Raw genomic sequence first — 22,416 nt, 5'->3', positions numbered from 1 at the left:
TAATAGATTCCCTAGGTGAAGTTCAAATAACTTTGTTGCTCAGTACTTTAACACTCATTTTTGGCAAAATAAACACTATTTCAGATTTTTCTTTTTTTTCTTTTTTCCTGTTCTATTTCATATTTTTTTTATTCCTTTTTTTTTTTTTTACTTTAAGTTCTAGGGTACATGTTCACAACATGCAGGCTTGTTACATATGTATCCGTGTGCCATGTTGGTGTGCTGCACCTGTTAACTCGTCATTTACATTAGGTATATCTCCTAATGCTATCCCTCCCTCCTCCCCCCACCCCACAACAGGACCCAGTGTGTGATGTTCCCCACCCTGTGTCCATGTGTTCTCATTGTTCATCCCACCTATGAGTGAGAACATAGAGTGTTTTGTTTTCTGTCCTTGGCGATAGTTTGCTCAGAGTGATGGTTTCCAGCCTCATCCATGTCCCTATAAAGGACATGAACTTATCCTTTTTTATGGCTGCATAGTATTCCATGGTGTATATGTGCCACATTTTCTTAATCCATTCTATCATTGACGGACATTTGGGTTGGTTCCAAGCCTTTGCTATTGTGAGTAGTGCCACAATAAACCTACGTGTGCATATGTCTTTATAGCAGCATGATTTATAATCATTTGGGTATATGCCCAGTAATGGGATGGCTGGGTCAAATGATATTTCTAGTTCTAGATCCTTGAGGAATCGCCACACTGTCTTCCACAATGGTTGAACTAGTTTACAGTCCCATCAACAGTGTAAAAGCATTCCTATTTCTCCACATCCTCTCCAGCACCTGTTGTTTCCTGAATTTTTAATGATTGCCATTTTAACTGGTGTGAGATGGCATCTTGTTGTGGTTTTGATTTGCATTTCTCTGATGGTCAGTGATGATAAGCATTTTTTCATATGTCTATTGGCTGCATAAATGTCTTCTTTTGAGAGGTGTCTGTTCATGTACTTCACCCACTTGTTGATGGAGTTGTTTGATTTTTTCTTGTAAATTTAAGTTCTTTGTAGATTCTGGATATTAGCCCTTTGTCAGATGGGTAGATTGTAAAAATTTTCTCCCATTCTGTAGGTTGCCTGTTCACTCTGATGGTAGTTTCTCTTGCTCTGCAGAAGCTCTTTAGTTTAATTAGATCCCATTTGTCAATTTTGACTTTTGTTGCCATTGCTTTTGGTGTTTTAGTCATGAAGTCCTTGCCCATGCCTATGTCCTGAATGGTATTGCCTAAGTTTTCTTCTAGGGTTTTTACGGTTTTAGGTCTAACATTTAAGTCTTTAATCCGTTTTGAATTAATTTTTGGATAAGGTGTAAGGAAGGGATCTAGTTTCAGCTTTCTCCATATGGCTAGCCAGTTTTCCCAGCACCATTTATTAAATAGGGAATCCTTTCTCCATTTCTTGTTTTTGTCAGGTTTGTCAAAGATCAGATAGTTGTAGATGTGTGGTATTATTTCCAAGGGCTCTACTCTGTTCCATTGGTCTATATCTCTGTTCTGGTACCAATACCATGCTGTTTTGGTTACTGTAGCCTTGTAGTATAGTTTGAAGTCAGGTAGCATGATGCCTCCAGCTTTGTTCTTTTGGCTTAGGATTGACTTGGCAATGCGGGCTCTTTTTTGGTTCCATGTGAACTTTAAAGTAGTTTTTTCCAATTCTGTGAAGAAAGTCATTGGTAGCTTGATGGGGATGGCATTGAATCTATAAATTACCTTGGGCAGTATGGCCATTTTCACGACATTGATTCTTCCTATCCATGAGCATGGAATGTTCTTCCATTTGTTTGTGTCCTCTTTTATTTTGCTGAGCTGTGGTTTATAGTTCTTGAAGAGGTCCTTCACATCCCTTGTAATTTGGATTCCTAGGTATTTTATTCTCTTTGAAGCAATTGTGAATGGGAGTTCGCTCACGATTTGGCTCTCTGTCTGTTATTGGTGTATAGGAATGCCTGTGAATTTTGCACATTGATTTTTGTATCCTGAGACTTTGCTGAAGTTGCTTATCAGCTTAAGGAGATTTGGGGCTGAGACAATGGGGTTTTCTAAATATACAATCATGTCATCTGCAAACAGGGACGATTTGACTTCCTCTTTTCCTAATTGAATACCCTTTATTTCTTTCTGTTGCCTGATTGCCCTGGCCAGAACTTCCAACACTATGTTGAAAAGGAGTGGTGAGAGAGGGCATCCCCGTCTTGTGCCGGTTTTCAAAAGGAATGCTTCCAGTTTTTGCCCATTCAGTATGATATTGGCTGTGGGTTTGTCATAAATAGGTTTTATTATTTTGAGATACATCCCATCAATACCTAGTTTATTGAGAGTTTTTAGCATGAATTGCTGTTGAATTTTGTCCAAGGCCTTTTCTGCATCTATTGAGATAATCACGTGGTTTTTGTCTTTAGTTCTGTTTATATGATGGATTATGTTTATTGATTTCCATATGTTAAACTAGCCTTGCATCTCAGGGATGAAGCCGACTTGATCACGGTGGATAGGCTTTCTGATGTGCTGCTGGATTCAGTTTGCCAGTATTTTATTGAGGATTTTTGCATCGATGTTCGTCAGGGATACTCGTCTAAAATTCTCTTTTTTTGTTGTGTCTCTGCCAGGCTTTGTTATCAGGATGATGCTGGCCTCATAAAATGAATTACGGAGGATTCCCTCTTTTTCTATTGATTGGAATAGTTCGAGAAGGAATGTAACCAGCCCCTCTTTGTACCTCTGGTAGAATTCAGCTATGAATCCGTCTGGTCTTGGACTTTTTTTGGTTGGTAGGCTATTAATTATTGCCTCAATTTCAGAACCTGTTATTGGTCTATTCAGGGATTCAACTTCTTCCTGGTTTAGTCTTGGAAGGGTGTATGTGTCAAGGAATTTATCCATTTCTTCTAGATTTTCTAGTTTATTTGCATAGAGGTGTTTATAGTACTCTCCGATGGCTGTATTTCTGTGGGATCGGTGGTGATATCCCCTTTATCATTTTTTATTGTGTCTATTTGATTCTTCTCTCTTTTGTTCTTTATTGGTCTTGCTAGTGGTCTATCAATTTTGTTGATCTTTTCAAAAAACCAGCTCCTGGATTCATTGATTTTTTTGAAGGGTTTTTTGTGTCTATCTCCTTCAGTTCTGCTCTGATCTTAGTTATTTCCTGCCTTCTGCTAGCTTTTGAATGTGTTTGGTCTTCCTTCTCTAGTTCTTTTAATTGTGATGTTAGGGTGTCAATTTTAGATCTCTCCTGCTTTCTCTTGTGGGCATTTAGTGCTATAAATTTCCCTCTATACACTGCTTTAAATGTGTCCCAGAGATTCTGGTATGTTGTGCCTTTGTTCTCATTGGTTTCAAAGAACATCTTTATTTCTGCCTTCACTTTGTTATGTATCCAGTAGTCATTCAGGAGTAGGTTGTTCAGTTTCCATGTGGTTGAGCAGTTTTGACTGAGTTTCTTAATCCTGAGTTCTAGTTTGATTGCACTGTGGTCTGAGAGACAGTTTGTTATAATTTCTGTTCTTTTACATTTGCTGAGGAGTGCTTTACTTCCAACTATGTGGTCAATTTTGGAATAAGTGTGATGTGGTGCTGAGAAGAATGTATATTCTGTTCTTTTGGGGTGGAGAGTTCTGTAGATGTCTATTAGGTCCGCTTGGTGCAGAGCTGAGTTCAATTGCTGGATATCCTTGTTACCTTTCTGTCTCGTTGGTCTGTCTAATGTTGACAGTGGGGTGTTAAAGTCTCCCAGTATTATTGTCTGGGAGTCTAAGTCTCTTTGTAAGTATGTAAGGACTTGCTTTATGAATCTGGGTGCTCCTGTATTGGGTGCATATATATTTAAGATAGTTAGCTCTTCTTGTTGAATTGATCCCTTTACCATTATGTAATGGTCTTCTTTGTCTCTTTTGATCTTTGTTGATTTAAAGTATGTTTTGTCAGAGACTAAGATTGCAACCCCTGCCTTTTTTTGCTTTCCATTTGCTTGGTGGATCTTCCTCCATCCCTTTATTTTGAGCCTATGTGTGTCTCTGCACATGAGATGGGTTTCCTGAATACAGCACACTGATGGGTCTTGACTCTTTATCCGATTTGCCAGTCTGTGTCTTTTAATTGGAGCATTTAGCCCATTTACATTTAAGGTTAATATTATTATGTGTGAATTTGATCCTGTCATTATGATGTTAGCTGGTTATTTTGCTCATTAGTTGATGCAGTTTCTTCCTAGTATCGATGGTCTTTACAATTTGGCATGTTTTTGCAGGGCTGGTACCGGTTGTTCCTTTCCATGTTTAGTGCTTCCTTCAGGAGCTCTTGTAAGGCAGGCCTGGTTGTGACAAAATCTCTCAGCATTTGTTTGTCTGTAAAGGATTTTATTTCTCCATCACTTATGAAGCTTAGTTTGGCTGGATATGAAATTCTGGGTTGAAAATTCTTTTAACAATGTTGAATATCGGCCCCCACTCTCTTCTGGCTTGTAGAGTTTCTGCCGAGAGATCTGCTGTTAGTCTGATGGGCTTCCCTTTGTGGGTAACCTGACCTTTCTTTCTGGCTGCCCTTAACATTTTTTTCTTCATTTCAACTTTGATGAATCTGACAATTATGTGTCTTGGAGTTGCTCTTCTCGAGGAGTATCTTTGTGGCATTCTCTGTATTTCCTGAATTTGAATGTTGGCCTGCCTCGCTAGTTTGGGGAAGTTCTCCTGGATGATATCCTGAAGAGTGCTTTCCAACTTGATTCCATTCTCCCTGTCACTTTCAGGTACAGCAATCAAACGTAGATTTGGTCTCCTCACATAGTCCCATATTTCTTGGAGACTTTGTTCGTTTCTTTTACTCTTTTTTCTCTAAACTTCTCTTCTTGCTTCATTTCATTCATTAGATCTTCACTCACTGATACCCTTTCTTCCATTTAATCAAATCAGCTACTGAAGCTTGTGCACGCGTCACGTAGTTCTCATGCCATGGTTTTCAGCTCCATCAGGTCATTTAAGGACTTATCTACACGGTTTATTCTAGTTAGCCATTTGTCTACTCTTTTTTCAAGGTTTTTAGCTTCTTTGCGATGGGTCTGAACATCCTCCTTTAGCTCGGAGAAGTTTGTTATTACCAATTGTCTGAGGCCTTCTTCTCTCAATTCATCAAAGTCATTCTCCGTCCAGCTTTGTTCCGTTGCTGGCGAGTAGCTCATGTTGCTGCCTAATCCTTCCCCTGGAAGCTTCATCTCAGAGGGGCACCCGGCCTTATGAAGTGTCAGTCGCCCCCCTATTGGGAGGTGCCCCCCAGTTAGGCTACTCAGGGGTCAGGGACCCACTTGAGGAGGCAGTCTGTCCGTTCTCAGATCTCAAACTCAGTGCTGGGAGAACCACTACTCTCTTCAAAGCTGTCAGACAGGGACATTTAAGTCTGCAGAAGTTCCTGCTGCCTTTCATTCAGCTATGCCCTGCCCCTAGACGTGGAATCTACAGAGGCAGGCAGGCGTCCTTGAGCTGAGGTGGGCTCCACCCAGTTCGAGCTCCCGGGCCACTTTATGTACTCAAACCTCAGCAACGGTGGACGCCCCTCCCCCAGCCTCACTGCTGCCTTGCAGTTAGATCTCAGACTGCTGTGCTAGCAATGAGCAGGGCTCCTCGGGCATGGGACCCTCTGAGCCAGGTGCGGGATATAATCGCCTAGTGTGCCGTTTGCTAAGGCCGTTGGAAAAGTGCAGTATTAGGGTGGGAGTGTCCCGATTTTCCAGGTGCCGTCTGTCACAGCTTCCCTTTGCTAGGAAAGGGAAATCCTGGACCCCTTGCGCTTCCCGGGTGAGGCGATGCCCCACCCTGCTCCGTGGGCTGCACCCACTTGTCTGGCAAGCCCCAGTGAGATGAACCTGGTACCTCAGTTGGAAATGTAGAAATCACCCATCTTCTGCATCGTTCACACTGGGAGCTGCAGACTGGAGCTGTTCCTATTCAGCCATCTTGGCACCACCTATTTCAGATTTTTCTAATCAGCTTAACATACTTCGAAGAGCTGAATGCTTTTGTCTTTTATGTTTATTAATTTTCTCAATAACCTAGTTTAGAGAAATTATTAATCTTTTACCAATGTATCTATGGTCTTATTCTGAAAACCTGTAATCTTATAAGCTTGATTTGTTTATTACAAAATATATTCACTGTAAGTATGAGAAAGAGTTATAAATTTTATCTAGAGATAACCACTATTAATGTGGTACTATATATTCTTCCAGGCTTATTTATAATACTCCCACCTTCCACCACTACCACCAAATAAAATAAGTAAAATCACTCTGTATAAACTGAGAGGAACTTACTCTGTAAAAAAGAAAGGAAGTGAATTACTGTCATAAGACAGAAAGTATTTTAAGCTACTGTTCCATAATATAAACCCTGAGAACACTGCTTTTTACAAATAAATCTTGGTTTATATTAATAGTAATCACTTTCTGAAAACAAAAATAGTTTCACAGGTACTTTATGAAAGTCTACAACCAGCCTCATCTGAACACTTATTTTGAAAGAAAAGGCTTCACATTCAAGAAATCTGACACAAATTAGTTCTCTTCTATTTGCTATATATTCAGCTTTGTCTTTCTATATTAATAACTGAACTAAGTTTAAAGTTCTAAGTAAAAAGTACCTGAGTGTTTATGCTGCCCTGTTTAGCACAGCAGTCAATAGCTACTCCTTGGTTACATCACCTACATTACAATTCTGAGGTCCTAGCCATATTCTCATTTCTAGCTCCATCATCATGGATCCAGACCAGTGCCACACACTGCAGCCCCATGGCTTGATATGCAACACAGAAATTATCACTACCTGTTACTCAAGCTTCCTTTACCTCAAAAATAACAAACAATAATACCCCAGTAAAACAGTCTGCTTTCAGACTTAAACCTGGTCCAAACCACGTTTTCCAAGATCCTACTCTCTAACCTGCTTTACCTGTGGCTGCATTTCCTCTGGAAGTGCCTAACCCAAAGGGCCTGCTGTAATTGCTAAATATAGGGTGACTATGGCAAGCTTCTTAAGAAAACTGCTTTATAGAACTCTCAATACAACAAAGATTCTGGGCAACATGCAGCAAGATTAGCATATCCCTGTAATACATCATGGTTTTACTCTAGCACAGTTGTTACGAAGTTGATTAGAAACACTTGTGGAACGTTTAAAAACTTTTAAAAACAGATTGCTGGGCTCTGTACTCTTCCAAGTATACCTTCACTCAACCACATTCCCCTGAAGACTAAATTGAGTAGATCTATAGTGAGACTGAGTAAAAAAAAATTAGTTACGTAGATCCTTGCTATTCAAAGTGTGGTCCAAACATCAGAAGCAACAGCATCATCTGGGAGCTTGTCAGAAATGCAGATTCTCAGGCCCCATCATACCTATTGAATACAAACCTGCAGCTCAACAAGGTCTCCCGGTGATTAGGACAAACATTCAAGATTGAAAGCACTGCTCTACATGATTCTGATGTGCAGCCAGGTTTCAAAAGCAGTGCTCTTCTTAACCCTCTAGTTCTCAAAATACAAAATCAAACATATGAATAAATTTAAAATGTACTTTAATTACTGCAAAGAGGCTATAGTGAAAATCAAAAGCAATTCATTTTTAGGGGGCCCCAATCACATTCCATAGCTACCACAATTTCACTTACCCTTGCATTACATATGGAAACTGGTGACTCTGTGCTTGGTCAGTTTGTGCTTGTGGAAGGATACGCTGCCTCAATCCTTCCGAGGAAGAACCCGCAGCTAAAGACAAGGTTTCTTGACTGGATGATGGAGTTGTTGATCCTGAATGATCTGAACTCTACAAATAAAAATGTAATTTTTAAAAGAAGATTTAGTTCTTTACAATCATAAAATTACAGGAACATTACTAAAAATGTATTCATGAAATCCCTCTGCAAAATAACTACATTTCAGAAATTTACTGTTTTAAATCTTGTGTCCAGTATATGTAGATATTTTAATTTTGGTAAGTCAAAACTTATCAAAACTACTTAATTAAACTAAAATATTCAATTTTTTCAACTAGAAATGGGTGAGGAGCAGAATAATAATATACAAAAACAGCATATTAAATTCTGAGGATTAAGTTAATGCATAAAAAGTTCTTTTCACATGATTAAATTAATGCATGCAAAGCTCCTTTCATGATGCCTAACACATAGAAAGTGTTCAATAAATCGTACTAATTACTGAGTCATTTAAACAATTACTATGTGCCGAGTACTGTACAACATGCTACTGGTAACACATTGGTTTAAAGTAATGAGAAACAGGCTAGAAATCAAAAGATCTAAAATCTAGTGTTATCTCTGACATTAACAAGAATTACAACCTTAAAGGTTCACTTAATCTCTCAGAGTCTCCACTTTCCTACAGAAAATGAGATTGGACTAAATTTTCAAGATTCCTTTCAGTTCTAAAATTCTGTTAGTTTACAGAAATCACCAACAAATATTGCTTTTTTACAAAATGAACTACGAGAATCAAGATGTTAATCAGGATTTTTTTATTCTCATGCTCAAATTTTTTAATTCTCATGCTCATGGATTCAGTAACCGTAAACAATATAACTCCCTGAAGACCATCCCAATTTGTTTGAAAATAGTTTGTCAAGTGTTTCATGAACATTTAAAACACAATTACATTTTACATAAATTATAGTTCTTCCACTTTAAAAAGCTAGGTATGGTATTATTTTAACATCCTTCCTTTAACAATTTTGTTAAATTGTATTTTACCCGTACTGCCTTCCTATTGACAGGATGTCTTTTTGCATGACTCCCATGCTAAGTCCTGCCATGTGAAAGGTCCAAAACAGTCTTTTGCAAAACAGTCCACACCAGTCTTTTGCAAGACTAACAAAAACTTACTTTAAAATGTTACTTCACACACAATAGATATCAAATATCTTACTAAGGAGTCTGGATTCTTAGCAACATAAACTGGGAAAGGTTTCTTTTTCAGCGAGATTTCTCATTAAATGGGCCATCATAATATGGTGTTCATTAACATAATTATTAGAAGAAAAGCCTAGTCATTTGGCAGCACAACCTAATTTCTCTAGAACTAACGATTTCTGACCTTATTAGGTAATTATTTTATGATTAGATCTTTAAAACACTTTCAAATCCCTTGAAATTTCTGAACCATGAAAAATTAAGGTGAATTCAACTTAACATTCCTCTGATACGTTTCAGGCTTTCATAACACTCTGAAAAAAACAAATATACACACTAATGACACAAAATCATGGCTGAGCAACCCACTGGACAAGTCAAAGTCAGACAGTTCTTTCCCAACAAAAATTGGAGCAATGCAACTGTGTCCGACGACTACAAAAAAAAAAAACTCTGTGCCAATGCCAATCTCTGTGCCTTTCCATGCCAAGGCAGGAAACATATAAAGACCCTTGGGTGTTTTGACAAGGCATATTTTATTTAGTTTAATGTAAGCTAAATTCCCACGGCTGGTACCAGGAAATACTTACCATTAAGAGAATACGAATTAAATACAGCAACTGGAGAAGCTAGTTTCTTAAAGAAGCAGTTAACTAGTATCTATTGAGAGAGTTTTCAACTAGCTCCCACCCCTGTCACTTGCGCTCTCTTTCAAGCTTTGGCTGGATTCTTGACAAGGAAAGCATACTTAGCAGTATAAAAGTTCCCTCACTGCTCAAGAAGTTGAAAGCAAGCTTCCACTCATCCAATCCTCTCACCTGCAAAGGTGTCATAGAAAGCTTTTATGGGAAATCAAAAATAACATAAAAGGATTGGGGACAATGTTTTTGAAATTTGTAGAAAATATCTAAATTGAGAAGGTCAACTGTTACAAAATATTTCCAAAACAATTTTAGGCAGATGGAAAAATAAGGATAGAGGAATGAATACCCAAGTCTGAAAGAGATTAGTACATTAAGTATTTCCTCCCCAAGCAGCCGGAATGTACACCCAAATCCAATCATTTTTAAAAAACAAAATCCTTGACCAAGTCATCTACTTCAAGAAGATTTAGGGTACTTAAATTTTAAACAATTTAATCCACCTTGAATCAAATATACTATTTTCAATACCTGGCATATTTCTGAAACATCATGGGCCTAAGAGTTTATATTATATAACCATAACATAATTCCATTTTCTGAGTATTCCAGTAATTAAACCTTTGAAGATTAAATCTATTACTGACCTGCCATACAGCAAATTATAACTCATGGTGAATAGACTTCAAGGGATAACACTGCATATTAGATCTTTCAAAATGGTAAACTTTACAAAATGCCTAACTTTAGTTCAAAACACAATCTCAAAATCCACAAGCTCCAATTGTTCTGCTTTTCGTTTAGTTTTTAGAGGCAAAAAATAGGAAGATGACAACAAAGAAAAAGAAAAGTTCAATGTTTACTCCTCCCAAAACAACTCACAGAATTGCTGCTGGATGCCAATGCTTCACGACTTTCTCTATTGGTGCTGGATTTTGGAGAACTGGGAGGAGTCCGAGAAGTACATACTAGATGAACCATATGATACTCATCTTGCTAAAATTAAAGAAGATTACATTTAAAGGGTAGTACTACAAAACGTACAGTTCAAAAAGTCAGTAGCTAAACTGAAATACTTAAAACTTAGGTCCCTTTCGAGCCTAGCCATTCTATTACTGATAAATTGTTATCATTTGAAAGTAAATTTGTCATTTTATTTGTGATCCTTTTGAATTCAATATTTTCTCCATACTTGGAAAATGATCTAAATACTCTGCAATTGCTGTATTAAAAATTATTTTGCATACAAAGCAGTCTTAAAGCAAACAATGTTGTGAAAGTTGTATCAGCACAATATATAATTTCAGCATGAAAACATCTAGCACCTTAAATTTTTTACAGTTTACGTATTTCCATCACTTGAGGCTTAGCAACTATAAAGTAAACTCAAATGACTTCATCATAATCACATTTGCCTTAATTTTAGCAAGGTGACTTTTTTTATTCTTTTTTCAGTCAAAAACTATTTTTATCTATAACACCTATACGCAGATATAAAGCATACATTTAATTTAATTTTTATTCTGTAAATATCCCATGTTTTTCCATAAACCTAGAAATACGACTGAAGAAAAATATTCCAAATAACAATTAGGGTTGGCATTTTAGCTTAGTAAGATCATAAGCATATTTATTTATACTTAGACATAAAGCTAGCAAATAAGATGGGGAAAGGAAAGAAGGAATAAAGGAGGACAGAGAACAATGAAGGATGAGTCAGCAAGTTTTTTAAAAAGAAAAGAACAGAATGACAAAGAAAAAGGAGCAGAAAGAAACATACCCAAATGGTGAGAAAAGGAAACAAAGCTACTAGAAACTATGAATGTATCACTTGCCTACCATGAACCTGTAATTGCGCTTAATTTGGAGGCAAATCCAAGAAAGGGTACAACAGGCCCTTCCTTAAGGAGGCTCATGATATTGTTAAGACAGTAGACTAGTGCACTACAGCACAATTAGAGAAACACAGAGAACAGTCTTTTTTTCATGAAACTGAGAAGCCCAACCTTAATTGCTTTAGGAGTTTAGAGGAAGAAGTTACTAAGGGTTAGAATGCTAAAGAAAGGCTTCAGACAGCATGACAGAAGGTATGCCTGGCGAAGGAGGCTGAAGACACTCCTAATTTTCAATGTCCCCCTTAGCTTCTTAATACAGAATATTAACATGCATACAAGTATAAGATGTTGATCCTTAGAAACCTAGTTCCAAAAGGTCATTATTAATCACAATTAATTCACAGAATTTATTTATCTTGGGAATGTTTCTAAAAAATATTTTGTCACTAAATAGGTAAAGCTAATAGCAGTATTTAACTGAAAAAAGTAAAGGGGTACATTGACTTTAACAAAAACAGTTGAAAGAACTATTCAAAACATAAATGTACTACTCAAAATGTTTTATATAGGGGCACAAGAGTTCTTTGACTGAAGCAGTTTTTATTTTAAGTTGTCTGGCCTGAAACCATTCCTGGCAGCAAAAATCTTTTAAAAAGTCTTCATGTACAGATTTAAGCTATCCTTGGGGTAAAATAATTAATATATCTGTATTTCAAAGAGCAGATGGCAGAAAGGACTATATTGAAATATATTTTATTTCTGAGCACCAGCATAAAAACAAGAAAAAAAAAAAAAGAACAGCCAGAACACAGAGGTTTTTAGGGCTATTCTAAATGATACTATACTGGTGGAGACATGTCACTATATATTTGCCAAAACTCATAGAATGTGCAACACCAAGAGTCAACCCTAACATAAACTACAGACTTTGGGTGATAATGTATGTCAATGTAGGATCACTGACTGTAACAAATGTATCACTTTGGCGTGGGATGCTGATAGTGAGGCAGGCTGTGCCTATGTGGGGTCAGAGAATGTAAGAGAAATTACTGTACTTTCTGTTCAATTTTGCTATAAACCTAAAACAGCTCTAAAAAATTATTTAAAAAAAAAGAGGAAAGAAAGAAAAAAAAAAAAACCTGCTACAAATTCCACTATTTTTGAGGGAGTGGGTATTACACCATGTTAGCAATTTGAAACTACATAATGCCAATAACAGCAAGAAGTCACATTGGCAAAGCTCAAATGTCAACTGTCTAAGCAGAAGGAATATACTAATATATTTTCTAAAGTTTCCCACAGGTGATCATAAATATACAGAAGATACAGATCTTCTAAATTAGATAAGGAATATCCACAACAACAGAGTTAAGTCAAAGATCTAAAGCAAAACATAGAAGAAATTCAATTCTGCTATACTCACCAACAAAAAGCAACATTTCAAATGCTGAAAAACTCTATAAGTATAAATTCCACAAATGAACATAAGCTAAAAGCTACCACTAAAATAACTAGCCTTCAAGCTGATTTTATTGAAAATATTGAAATATATAAATGTATTGAAATGTAACTTAGCTCTGAGCATCCACAAAGTTTGCTAACTGATGGACCAGTTAATTTCCTCCTGAAATTAAACTCCCAACTCAAGCAATTTGTATAAAAATACCATGCAGCTGGCAAAAAGGAGATTCAGAGGAAAGATTGTTATCAATGAAAATCCATCACCACTACTGAACATTCTACTTCTGCACCACTGACGTCAATAGCATTTTCTTACAAAAAATGACAAACACCTAATATGAATACATAATCCTACTTCAGATTTAACTATCAGATGGATATACAGAACTGTTACCTAAACTAATAAGAAACTATCATGTTACTTTCTAATTTATCTTTACTTGTTATGCTACCCAAAGGGATTGATTTTAAGTATCTAAAAACTGAACTGGTTGAATAAAATTTCAGAACATATCTCCTCTCACATTCTGAATGTATCTGGTATCAAATAGTGGTAGAAAAGCTTACTTTTCTGAGAATGTCTTTCAGCTGCAGATGATCGGGAAGCAGTCTGCCCGAATACACCAATCTCTGATCCTTCGTCAACTAAGAAATGGGACAAAGAAAAGAATTCAACTTTTCTAATTATGCAAATTGAAGGTTGGGAATAACATGCCTAATTATGGGTAAAATAAAACTCCCTTTAGGCACAAGTAAGCAGAAAACTGACACAATTTAAGAATTTTTGTTTTTCCAAATTCTACTTAAAAAAACATTTAAGAATTCAGCAAATGGTAGTGTATCTATTGTAGCTATAATAAAGTACAGATAATTAATATATTAAAAAACCTGAGGAGGGGGAACAGGTAGGTAAATTGGAAGTCTGTCTTTTCAACTGGAATGCAATGCATATATGACTATCATTAAAAAATCTTCAAGACTATATAAATGAGAAAGTGGTTGGCCTTATATTAATCGTCAACAATAGGATAAAATTTCAATGTCACCAGAATCATTTTGCCTTATTTTGTCAATTTTTCATCTAAGATAATATATGACTTATTTTCTTCCTTACTAATATTGTGCAGAACAATTTATTGGTTTTAATTCAAGAGCCATTTAGATTTAGTTATAAATTTACTTACTATTTTAATTATTATTCCTGCCACTATCACAAATACCTTTGTTAAGTTTTTGAAAAACGCAAGACTAAAGAAAAATCAACACAAGTGCATGGAGAGTCAGTTGCCATCTCTATACGCAACCAGAATATGAAATTAATGTAAAATTAAAGCATCTGTACATACTCCACATAAGGCCTACTTCATAACTGCAAAACAGGTGAATGTTCTTTGAATTTTAGCAAAACAAATACTAGCTATATCAGTAACTGTTAAATACGCCAAATCCAAGCCACAACTATAACAATTTTTAAGACTATGTATTCAACATGGCTACTACAATAGGGTCTTCTTATATTAAAACTAGCCATAATAAGAATTATCATACTAAGATCTGTGGTTCAGGCATCCTTACACACCAAAGGTATAGCTATCCTTCCAAGATACTTAACCATTACACATATTCCAGTTTCTCCTGGAAGCATTTTGGAGTGTGCCATTCCTCAAATGCACATGTACAAACTCCTATATACAAACAATCAAATAGAACGCACAGGTTTTAAAATCATAAGTCTTACAACATATATATATATATATATATACACACACACACACACACACACACACACACAGAGAGAAGAGCACTGTGGTATTGTAAAATATATTTGGTTTTCATGCTGTTTCCTGCCGAATAGCTCCTAAAATGCTTGGAATCTTCAGAAAGATGAGTATCTTTAGTGTGCTAATAAGACAACTGGTGGCTGGGGGACCCTACATTGCCTCAGGATGGGGGCTGGTTGCCAGGGGAACCAACCAAGTGAATAGAAGGTTGCAACTTTTAGTCCCACCCCCACCCCCAACCTCCAGAGAGGGAGAGTGGCTTAAGGTTGAGTTGATAAACCAGTGGCCAATGATTTAATCAATCATGCCTACCTAATGAAGCTTCCATAAAAACCCAAAAGGACTGAGTTCTGAGAGCTCCAGCATAGTAGAATGAGTTGAAGTTCCTCGAGAGTGGATGGGCCCAGAAAGGGAATGGAAGCTCTGAGCCCTTTCTCTAAGACCTCATCCTATGTCTCTCTTCCATTTGTATCCCCTGTAATAATATCCTTTGTAAGTGAGCAAAAGTAAGTAACATGTTTCCTTGAGTTTCGTGAACTGCACTAACAAATTAATTGAACTCCAAGAGGGGGTCACGGGAACCCCAATTTATAACCAGTTGGTCAAAAACACAGGCCACAACCCGCGCTTGGGACCACATATGAAGGGGGGGAAGTCTTGTGGGATTGAGCCCTCAACCTGTGGAATCTATCTCCAGGTAGATAGTGTCAGAAGTACACTGAATTAAAGGACATTCAGCTGGTGTCCTCTGGAGAATTATCTGCAGAACTCCTTGTTGTTGGAAAGAAATCCCCACACATTTTGGTGACCAGACATTACAGAAGCATTCTGTATTAAGTGTTGTGAGAGCAAAATAGGAGAAACTCAGTTTGATTTTTTCCTATATCCTTATAGGCACTGAATGGCAAACTATATGACCATAAGTTGAATGCTAAATATATAATCAATGATTTAATTCCTGCCCAAAATGAATTATCCAATGCTTTATAAATCTCTATAATGTACTTATTACAACTGGAACCTAAAGAAGTTTCTTCAGTATTATAGTCATCATAAACTATCACTTTTTTACCAGACCAAACATTAATAAATAGATACTTTTATGTCATATCATCACTCTGCATGAAGGACATCAGTCTCTTTTTGTGAATCTTTTTCCTTTATAAAAATTCTCAAACATACGTACAGTGGAGGGAATAAAATGAACCCCCAGGTACCATCTTCAAGAACTCTCAAGTACCCAGCTTCAACAATTACCAAATTCTGCTATTCTTGTCTCATCCATCCATCATTTCTTTTCTTCAAAGAGAATACTGTATTTTAATCTTTTTTTAAAAAAATGTAGAGACGGGGTCTCACTGTTTTCCAGGCTGAAGTGCAGTGGCTATTCACAGATGCGATCATGGTACACACTGCAGCCCCGACCTCCTGGGCTCAAGTAATCCTCCCGCCTCAGCCTCTGGAGTAGCTGGGACTCCAGATATATACCACTGTACCCAGCTAAGTACTGTATTTTAAAGTAATATTACACATCATTTCTTTTCACCTGTACAAATTTAGTAAGTTTTATAATAACCATAATGTTACCACATTCAACAAATAATTCCTTAATATGTAATATCCAGTGCAGCTCAACTCTTCCCACTTGCCCAAAAATGTTTTTTAAAGATTATTTGAATCAGAATCCAAATAAGGTTCACACACAAAATTTGGCTGTTATGCCTCTTTTAATCTTTTAACAGTTTCTATTTTTAAGAAATTTTTCCCAGGCTATTTATGTGTTGAAGAAATTGTTTGTCTCGTAGAACTTTCCAGTCTGATTAGGCAAACTGTATCCTCCTGGTATTGCTCAGCATGTTCCTGTAGTTCCTACACAATGTAGTTAGATCTAGAGGGCTGATGAGATTCCAATTCCTTTTTGTATGACAAGAGGACTTTTGACAAGGGGGACCTCAAATTGCACGTTTTTGACCAGTAGGAGTCCCTACAAAGTGGCTCCTGCATCATTTTAACATGACCTCTGTCATCTCTAATAGAAGCTTCCTTGCTCTCAGGCACAAAATGCCCCAGAAGTTCATCTTACACATTTCATGCCCCAGACCTGGAATCAGCCATTGCTCCAGGATCCATGATTCATTTTAATGGGAAATGGTATCTAAAGACCAAAATCTGGGTGCTAGGAGTACTGATTTTACTTGTCATTACTTCTTCAGTAAGCAGAGCTAGAAAATATGTATTTTTATAAAGAGAAACTTAAATTCTGAGTTCACTGCGACATTTCCAATTAAATAGTATTCACACTTTATAAATCTTTCTTGCTAATGACACTAATAAATACCTGCCATTAGCAAATGTACTAATTTGTTTTATCCTACTATATGTAATCTCAAAATAACAATAACAAGATTGTTACTAACAATATTGAACAAAGTTTAAGATTTCTTATTGATCTTCTCTGTCCTTAGGATACAGGTCAGTTGTCAAAATACAGTGTTTCAAAGTTACTTGAAATAATAATTCTTGTAACTGTGTCATCATCCTGACATTTTTTAATTCTTGTGTTTTCATTTAGAGATTTCTCTATTTTTTTATAATTATATCTAACAAAAAAATGGCAATAAGGTAAAAACTCTAAACAAGGTGCATTCAAAGAGGCTTTAGTTTTGTCCTTGTCCCCTCTATGATTTTGGATTGCCCTTATAACGCTTAACAACATAACAAAGCTGAATACACACAAACTCCTATTTTCCTCCTTTTCTTACATAAAAAGTAGTACAGTATACTTACTCTATTGCATCTTGTTTTCTCACTTAATAAACCAGGGAGATTACTGCTTAGCAGCATAAAAATATTTTCCCCATTCTTTTTAACAAATGCACAATGCTCCATTATAAGTACTATAGTTTGTTCATGGATATTTGAGCGTGTCTAGGCTTTCGTTATTACGTATAGTGTCCTCCCTTCATATTATTCTACTTATCTCTATATTTCCCCACAGCATCCTGCAATAAGGAGATCATTAATGACACTGATAAAGGTAATCTTGGTGGTGTAGCAGGGTAAAAACCTAATTGGAATTGATTCAAGAGAAAAAGAAAGACACGTAGAGATAGCAAATATACACAACTTATAAACAGTTTTGCACTTAAAGGAAGAAATATGACAACAGCTAGAAGGGAAATGGGATCAAGAGAGGGTCTTGCTTTTGGTTTGTTTTATTCTTTTGTGCTTTTGTTTCTTCAAGAGAGAAATAATGTGTTTGTATGCCAACAGAAGTAATTCAGTAGAAAGGAAAAAACTGATGATGCAAGACAGAAAAACAATTTCAAGAGCAATGTCCTTCAGTAGCTAATAAGGGATGGGGGTCTTGTGTAGAGGAGTTGGACTTACAGAACAATATGACAGATGTAGCTAAAGAGATGCTAAGAAACTTATACAAGATCCCATCACCAGCACTCTGTGCCTCAGTTTCCTTATCTGTAAGTTAAGAGTGATACTAGATTGTATCTCACATGGCTTAATTTTCATAACAATGGAAATGCACATAAACTAGAACAGAACACAATGCCTACTGAGTATTCAATTAACATTAGGTGCTAATTTCTAGGACCTGCTCCTCCCACATCATGCAGTTTCATGAGGCTCTAATGAGATTATGGAAAAGTATGGAAAAGTTGAATGACTAACAACAGGCTGTGTATGTTCATTATGCATACATGATTTGGATGCTGCTAAAACAGGTTGGGTTAAAGTTGCAATGACTGTCACTTCATACGATCAAAAAAAAAAAAAGTCCCAATTCACATTAGAACTTTCAAGTCTTAGTTTTTTTGTTGTTTTTTTTTGTTTTTTGTTTTGAGACAGAGTCTCGCTCTGTCACCCAGGCTGGAGTGCAGTGGCACGATCTTGGCTTACTGCAACCTCTGCCTCTCAGGTTCAAACAATTCTCCTGCCTCAGCCTTCGGAATAGCTGGGATTACAGGCGTGCACCACCACACCCTGCTAATTTTTGTATTTTTAGTAGAGACGGGGTTTCACCATGTTGGCCAGGCTAGTCTCAAACTGCTGGCCTCAAGTGATCCGCCTGCCTCAGCCTCCTAAAGCGTTGGGATTACAGGCGGGAGCCACCATGCCCAGCCTAAAGTCTCAGTTTAAAATGACATTTATAAATAACAAAAGGAAATCTTTTAATTAATTTTACCTTCTCTACGAGAAAAAATACTTTGATGTTAGTCAAAAGAAGTCCATGTGCAAAACATAAGTTATCTAACTTATGTTTTTATATTTTTGGTGAAAGAATGTAGTATTTACCAACTACTTCTAGATGTTAATACATTATCTGCTTTCTACATGGGTAATCTCCATTTTCCTATTAAACTGTAATAGTAATGGAATTTGTCAGATATTTTATCACAAGCATCACTTCTAAGCAAGATAGGGAAAAAATATGCTGGAAAACTCAGTATTTGGGACTACTGATCAAAATATATATAAATGGAGTAAGTACACTGGCAATCCTACTTAAAATGTTTACTTCCATAATTTGTTGGTAGATAGGTTTAAAACAAATTTTTCACGGAAACAATAGGTCATTTTCAGTCACAGACTTCAAAAGCCAAACCTTGGAAAACTGCAACGCAATACAAGTTAAATAAATTTAGGAAGATCATTTAGTTAAAAACAGAGGTACTGAAATCTCATGATGGCTATAAAATGATTATCCAGATTACTGATAATATTAATTTTTTATCCAGATAAAAACTCAGAAGATTTTGAGAATTCCTAGTCCCAGAACTATGAGTCTCACACAAATAATTATTAAATTTAAAAGCTAGCACATATTGTATTTAACCCAAAATATAGCTAACTAAAGTAGTATGACTAGTATCCCAGAAAGAGACTGGTAATCCCTTATCTCCAAGTCCTTCTTTTTTAAGACCATCTACACCTACTAAACAGAACGGTTAGGCAATAGCTAAGCAAGTCCGTCAGCAGTAGGAGGAAAAGATGCAATAGCACCCAGCAAATGTTTCTGACTTTTGAAAGGAGAAAGACAGACACCGCAGCCTTTATCATTTGCTTCTCTGGAAGAGGAATCAAGGTTTAGAAAAACCATTAGTAGGCATGTGTACATTTCATTCACATCACTGGTTTTTGCCCTGCCAGAGTCTTTGCTAAATTTCCCATCCAATTCTAAACGTTAAGGTTCTTCAGACAAGTTGCAAATTTGTCTCTCTGTCCAAGGCCTCACCCTCTGAGACCCAGAATCATATACCCAACTGCTATGAGATTTGACATCTTCATATATTTTAATAGGCAACTCAAATTCCACAATGCACTTCAATTCCCAATTCCCCAAATCCTTCCTCTTACTTCTTCCCTATCCCATAACAACCTGTGACCAGTTGTTTAAGCCAAAAACCTGGGCATCATCCTCAACTTTTCTTTCTCTTGCCTTGCCTCCCATATCCAACCATCATCAAATCCTATAGACTCTATCTCCAAAAGTCCCTCTCAGATCAGTCTACTTCTTTCCACCTACACTGCCATTACCCTAATCTAAACCATCATCTCTTGCCTGGGCATCTACAATAATCTTTTAATTGGTTTTCTTGCTTCCATTCTATAGTCAGCAGCTCGAGTGATCTTTTAAAAACTTAAATCAGCCAGGCATGGTGGTTCACACCTGTAATCCCAGCACTTTGGGAGGCTGAGGCAGAAGGACTGCTTGAGCCCAGGAGTTTAAGACCAGCCTAGGCAACATAACAAGACCCCATCTCCTCAAAACTTTTTAAAAATGTAGCCAGGTGTGGTAGGGCATGCTTGTAGTTCCAGCTGCTTGGGAGGCTGAGGTGAGAGGATCGCTTGAGCCCAGGAGTTCAAGGCTGCAGTGAGCCATGATCACTCCCACTGCACTCCAGCCTGGGTGACAGAGGAAGACTCTGTCTCAAAAAACCAAAAAACAAAAACAACAAAATAAACAAAACAAACTTAGATCAATCCTGTCACTCTCTGATGGATTCCCACTACAATGGATTTAATTCAAATTCCTTTCCATCGCCAGATCTGGCTTCTGTCTCTCTCCAAACTCCCCGATAGTATTCTTTCCTCCTTACTCACTAGTCAAACTGACATTCACTTAGATCCCAAGCTCCTTCTCAATTCAGATACCCTGCCTGCTGTATTCTCCCCCAGCTCTTGCATAACTGACTCTTAATCACCTTTTAGATTTTAGTTTTAAAATCATCCCCTCAGCGAGGTCTTCCTTGACTTACAAATCTACCGTATAGTATTCCCTCTCACATATCCTGTTTATATCCTTTGTAACACAAACCACAACCTGTAATTACGTCAACATGTGTTTTTTTCCCTTAAATAAAAGTGCCAAGAACAAAGGGTCCATAGCCATCTTGCTTGTCACTGTGTTCCCATAACCCACTACTGTGCCTCACAGAGTATATGCTAAGTGTAGATTTGCTAAATGAGGTGTTACCAGTCCAAAACTGCTTACACAGACTTGGAGGAACCACCTAATTTGAAGTTTGTTAAATTATTTTACATGCAATCGTGAAAAACAGAAATGAAATATTCAGTCTATGAATCACAACACTAATTTAAAACACTTGCTGGTGCTAAATTCATCTGATTCACTTCTACAAATGACACTGATATTAGCAAATTATGATAAAGAAGCATCATATATTAGTATTTTAGTATTTTTTCTTTAAATTAGTAGTCAACTTTGAATAAATGGTTTTATCTTTCCACAGTAAGGTCACATCAATTTTCCGAAATGTAGAACATAAAAATGTAACAAAATTACATAGCACCCCCCAAAACACATAAAGCAAAAACAAGTACGGGCAAGGATGTAGAGAAACTAGACCCCTCCTACATTGCTGGTAGGAATGTAAAAGGGTGCAGCTGCTGTGGAAAAAAGTTTGGCAGTGTTTCAGAAAGTTAAACATACAGTTATGCTATGACACAATATATACCCAGTTCCATTGCTAGGTACATACCAAAAATGATGGAAAACATATGCGCACATAAAAAACTTGTACAAGAATGTTCATAGCATCATTATTCATAATAGTCAAAATAGTAGAAACAACCCAAATGTCTATCAGCTGACAAATGGATAAACAAAATATGGTGTATATAAACATATGCACACACAGAATATTATTCAGCCACAAAAAGGAATGAAATACTGACACATGCTATAACATAGATGAGCCTTGTAAACATTATGCTAAGTTAATGATAGGAGGCACAAAAATCCATATGATTCTTTTTATATGAAATGTCTAGACTATGCAAATCCATAGAAACAGAAAGTAGAAAAAAAAAGAAACAGAAAGTACATTAGCAGACTGGAAGAAAAAAGAATGGGGAGTGACTGCCAACAGGTATGGAGTTTCTGGGGTGATGAAAATATTCTAGAATTAGGCAGGGATTATGACAGCACAACTTTGTGAAGTACTAAAAACCACTGGGTCATACTTTAAAAGGGCAAATTTTACAGTATGTGAATTATACCTGCATTAAGAAAAACTGTTACTTTCAATTGAATATCCAAAGGTCTTCGAATAATCTGAAGTTTATGGTTTTTTGTCGCCCAGGCTGGAGTACAGTGGCATGGTATCAGCTCACTGCAACCTCTGCCTCCTGAGGCTCAAGTGATCCTCCCACTCCAGCCTCCTGAATAGGTGGGACTACAGGCATGTGCTATCATGCCTGGCTAATTTTTGTGTGTGTATGTGTGCATATATATATATATATATATATGC

At 36.8% G+C, this 22,416-nt stretch overlaps 1 protein-coding gene across 5 annotated transcripts in view; it reads right to left on the bottom strand.

Moving 5' to 3' along the window:
- The window catches only part of HERPUD2 (HERPUD family member 2), a 177,082-nt gene that overhangs the window by 27,864 nt on the left and 126,802 nt on the right, over window positions 1–22,416 (bottom strand). For 4 of the 5 annotated variants that reach the window (XM_032758332.2, XM_032758329.2, XM_032758333.2 and 1 more), the window contains 3 exons: window positions 13,413–13,490; window positions 10,432–10,545; window positions 7,655–7,809 (listed from right to left, as the gene is read on the bottom strand). In XM_032758332.2, coding sequence (XP_032614223.1) covers window positions 7,655–7,809; window positions 10,432–10,530 — 254 coding nt within the window. In that variant the 5' untranslated portion in view covers window positions 10,531–10,545; window positions 13,413–13,490. The remainder of the gene's footprint in view (window positions 1–7,654; window positions 7,810–10,431; window positions 10,546–13,412; window positions 13,491–22,416) is intronic. The other variant, XM_032758331.2, reaches the window with a different exon arrangement.

This window comes from Hylobates moloch, unplaced genomic scaffold (assembly GCF_009828535.3).
Source record: "Hylobates moloch isolate HMO894 unplaced genomic scaffold, HMol_V3 SCAFFOLD_1, whole genome shotgun sequence".
Classification (NCBI taxonomy): domain Eukaryota; kingdom Metazoa; phylum Chordata; class Mammalia; order Primates; family Hylobatidae; genus Hylobates; species Hylobates moloch.
This window is presented reverse-complemented; position numbering and strand designations above follow the sequence as displayed.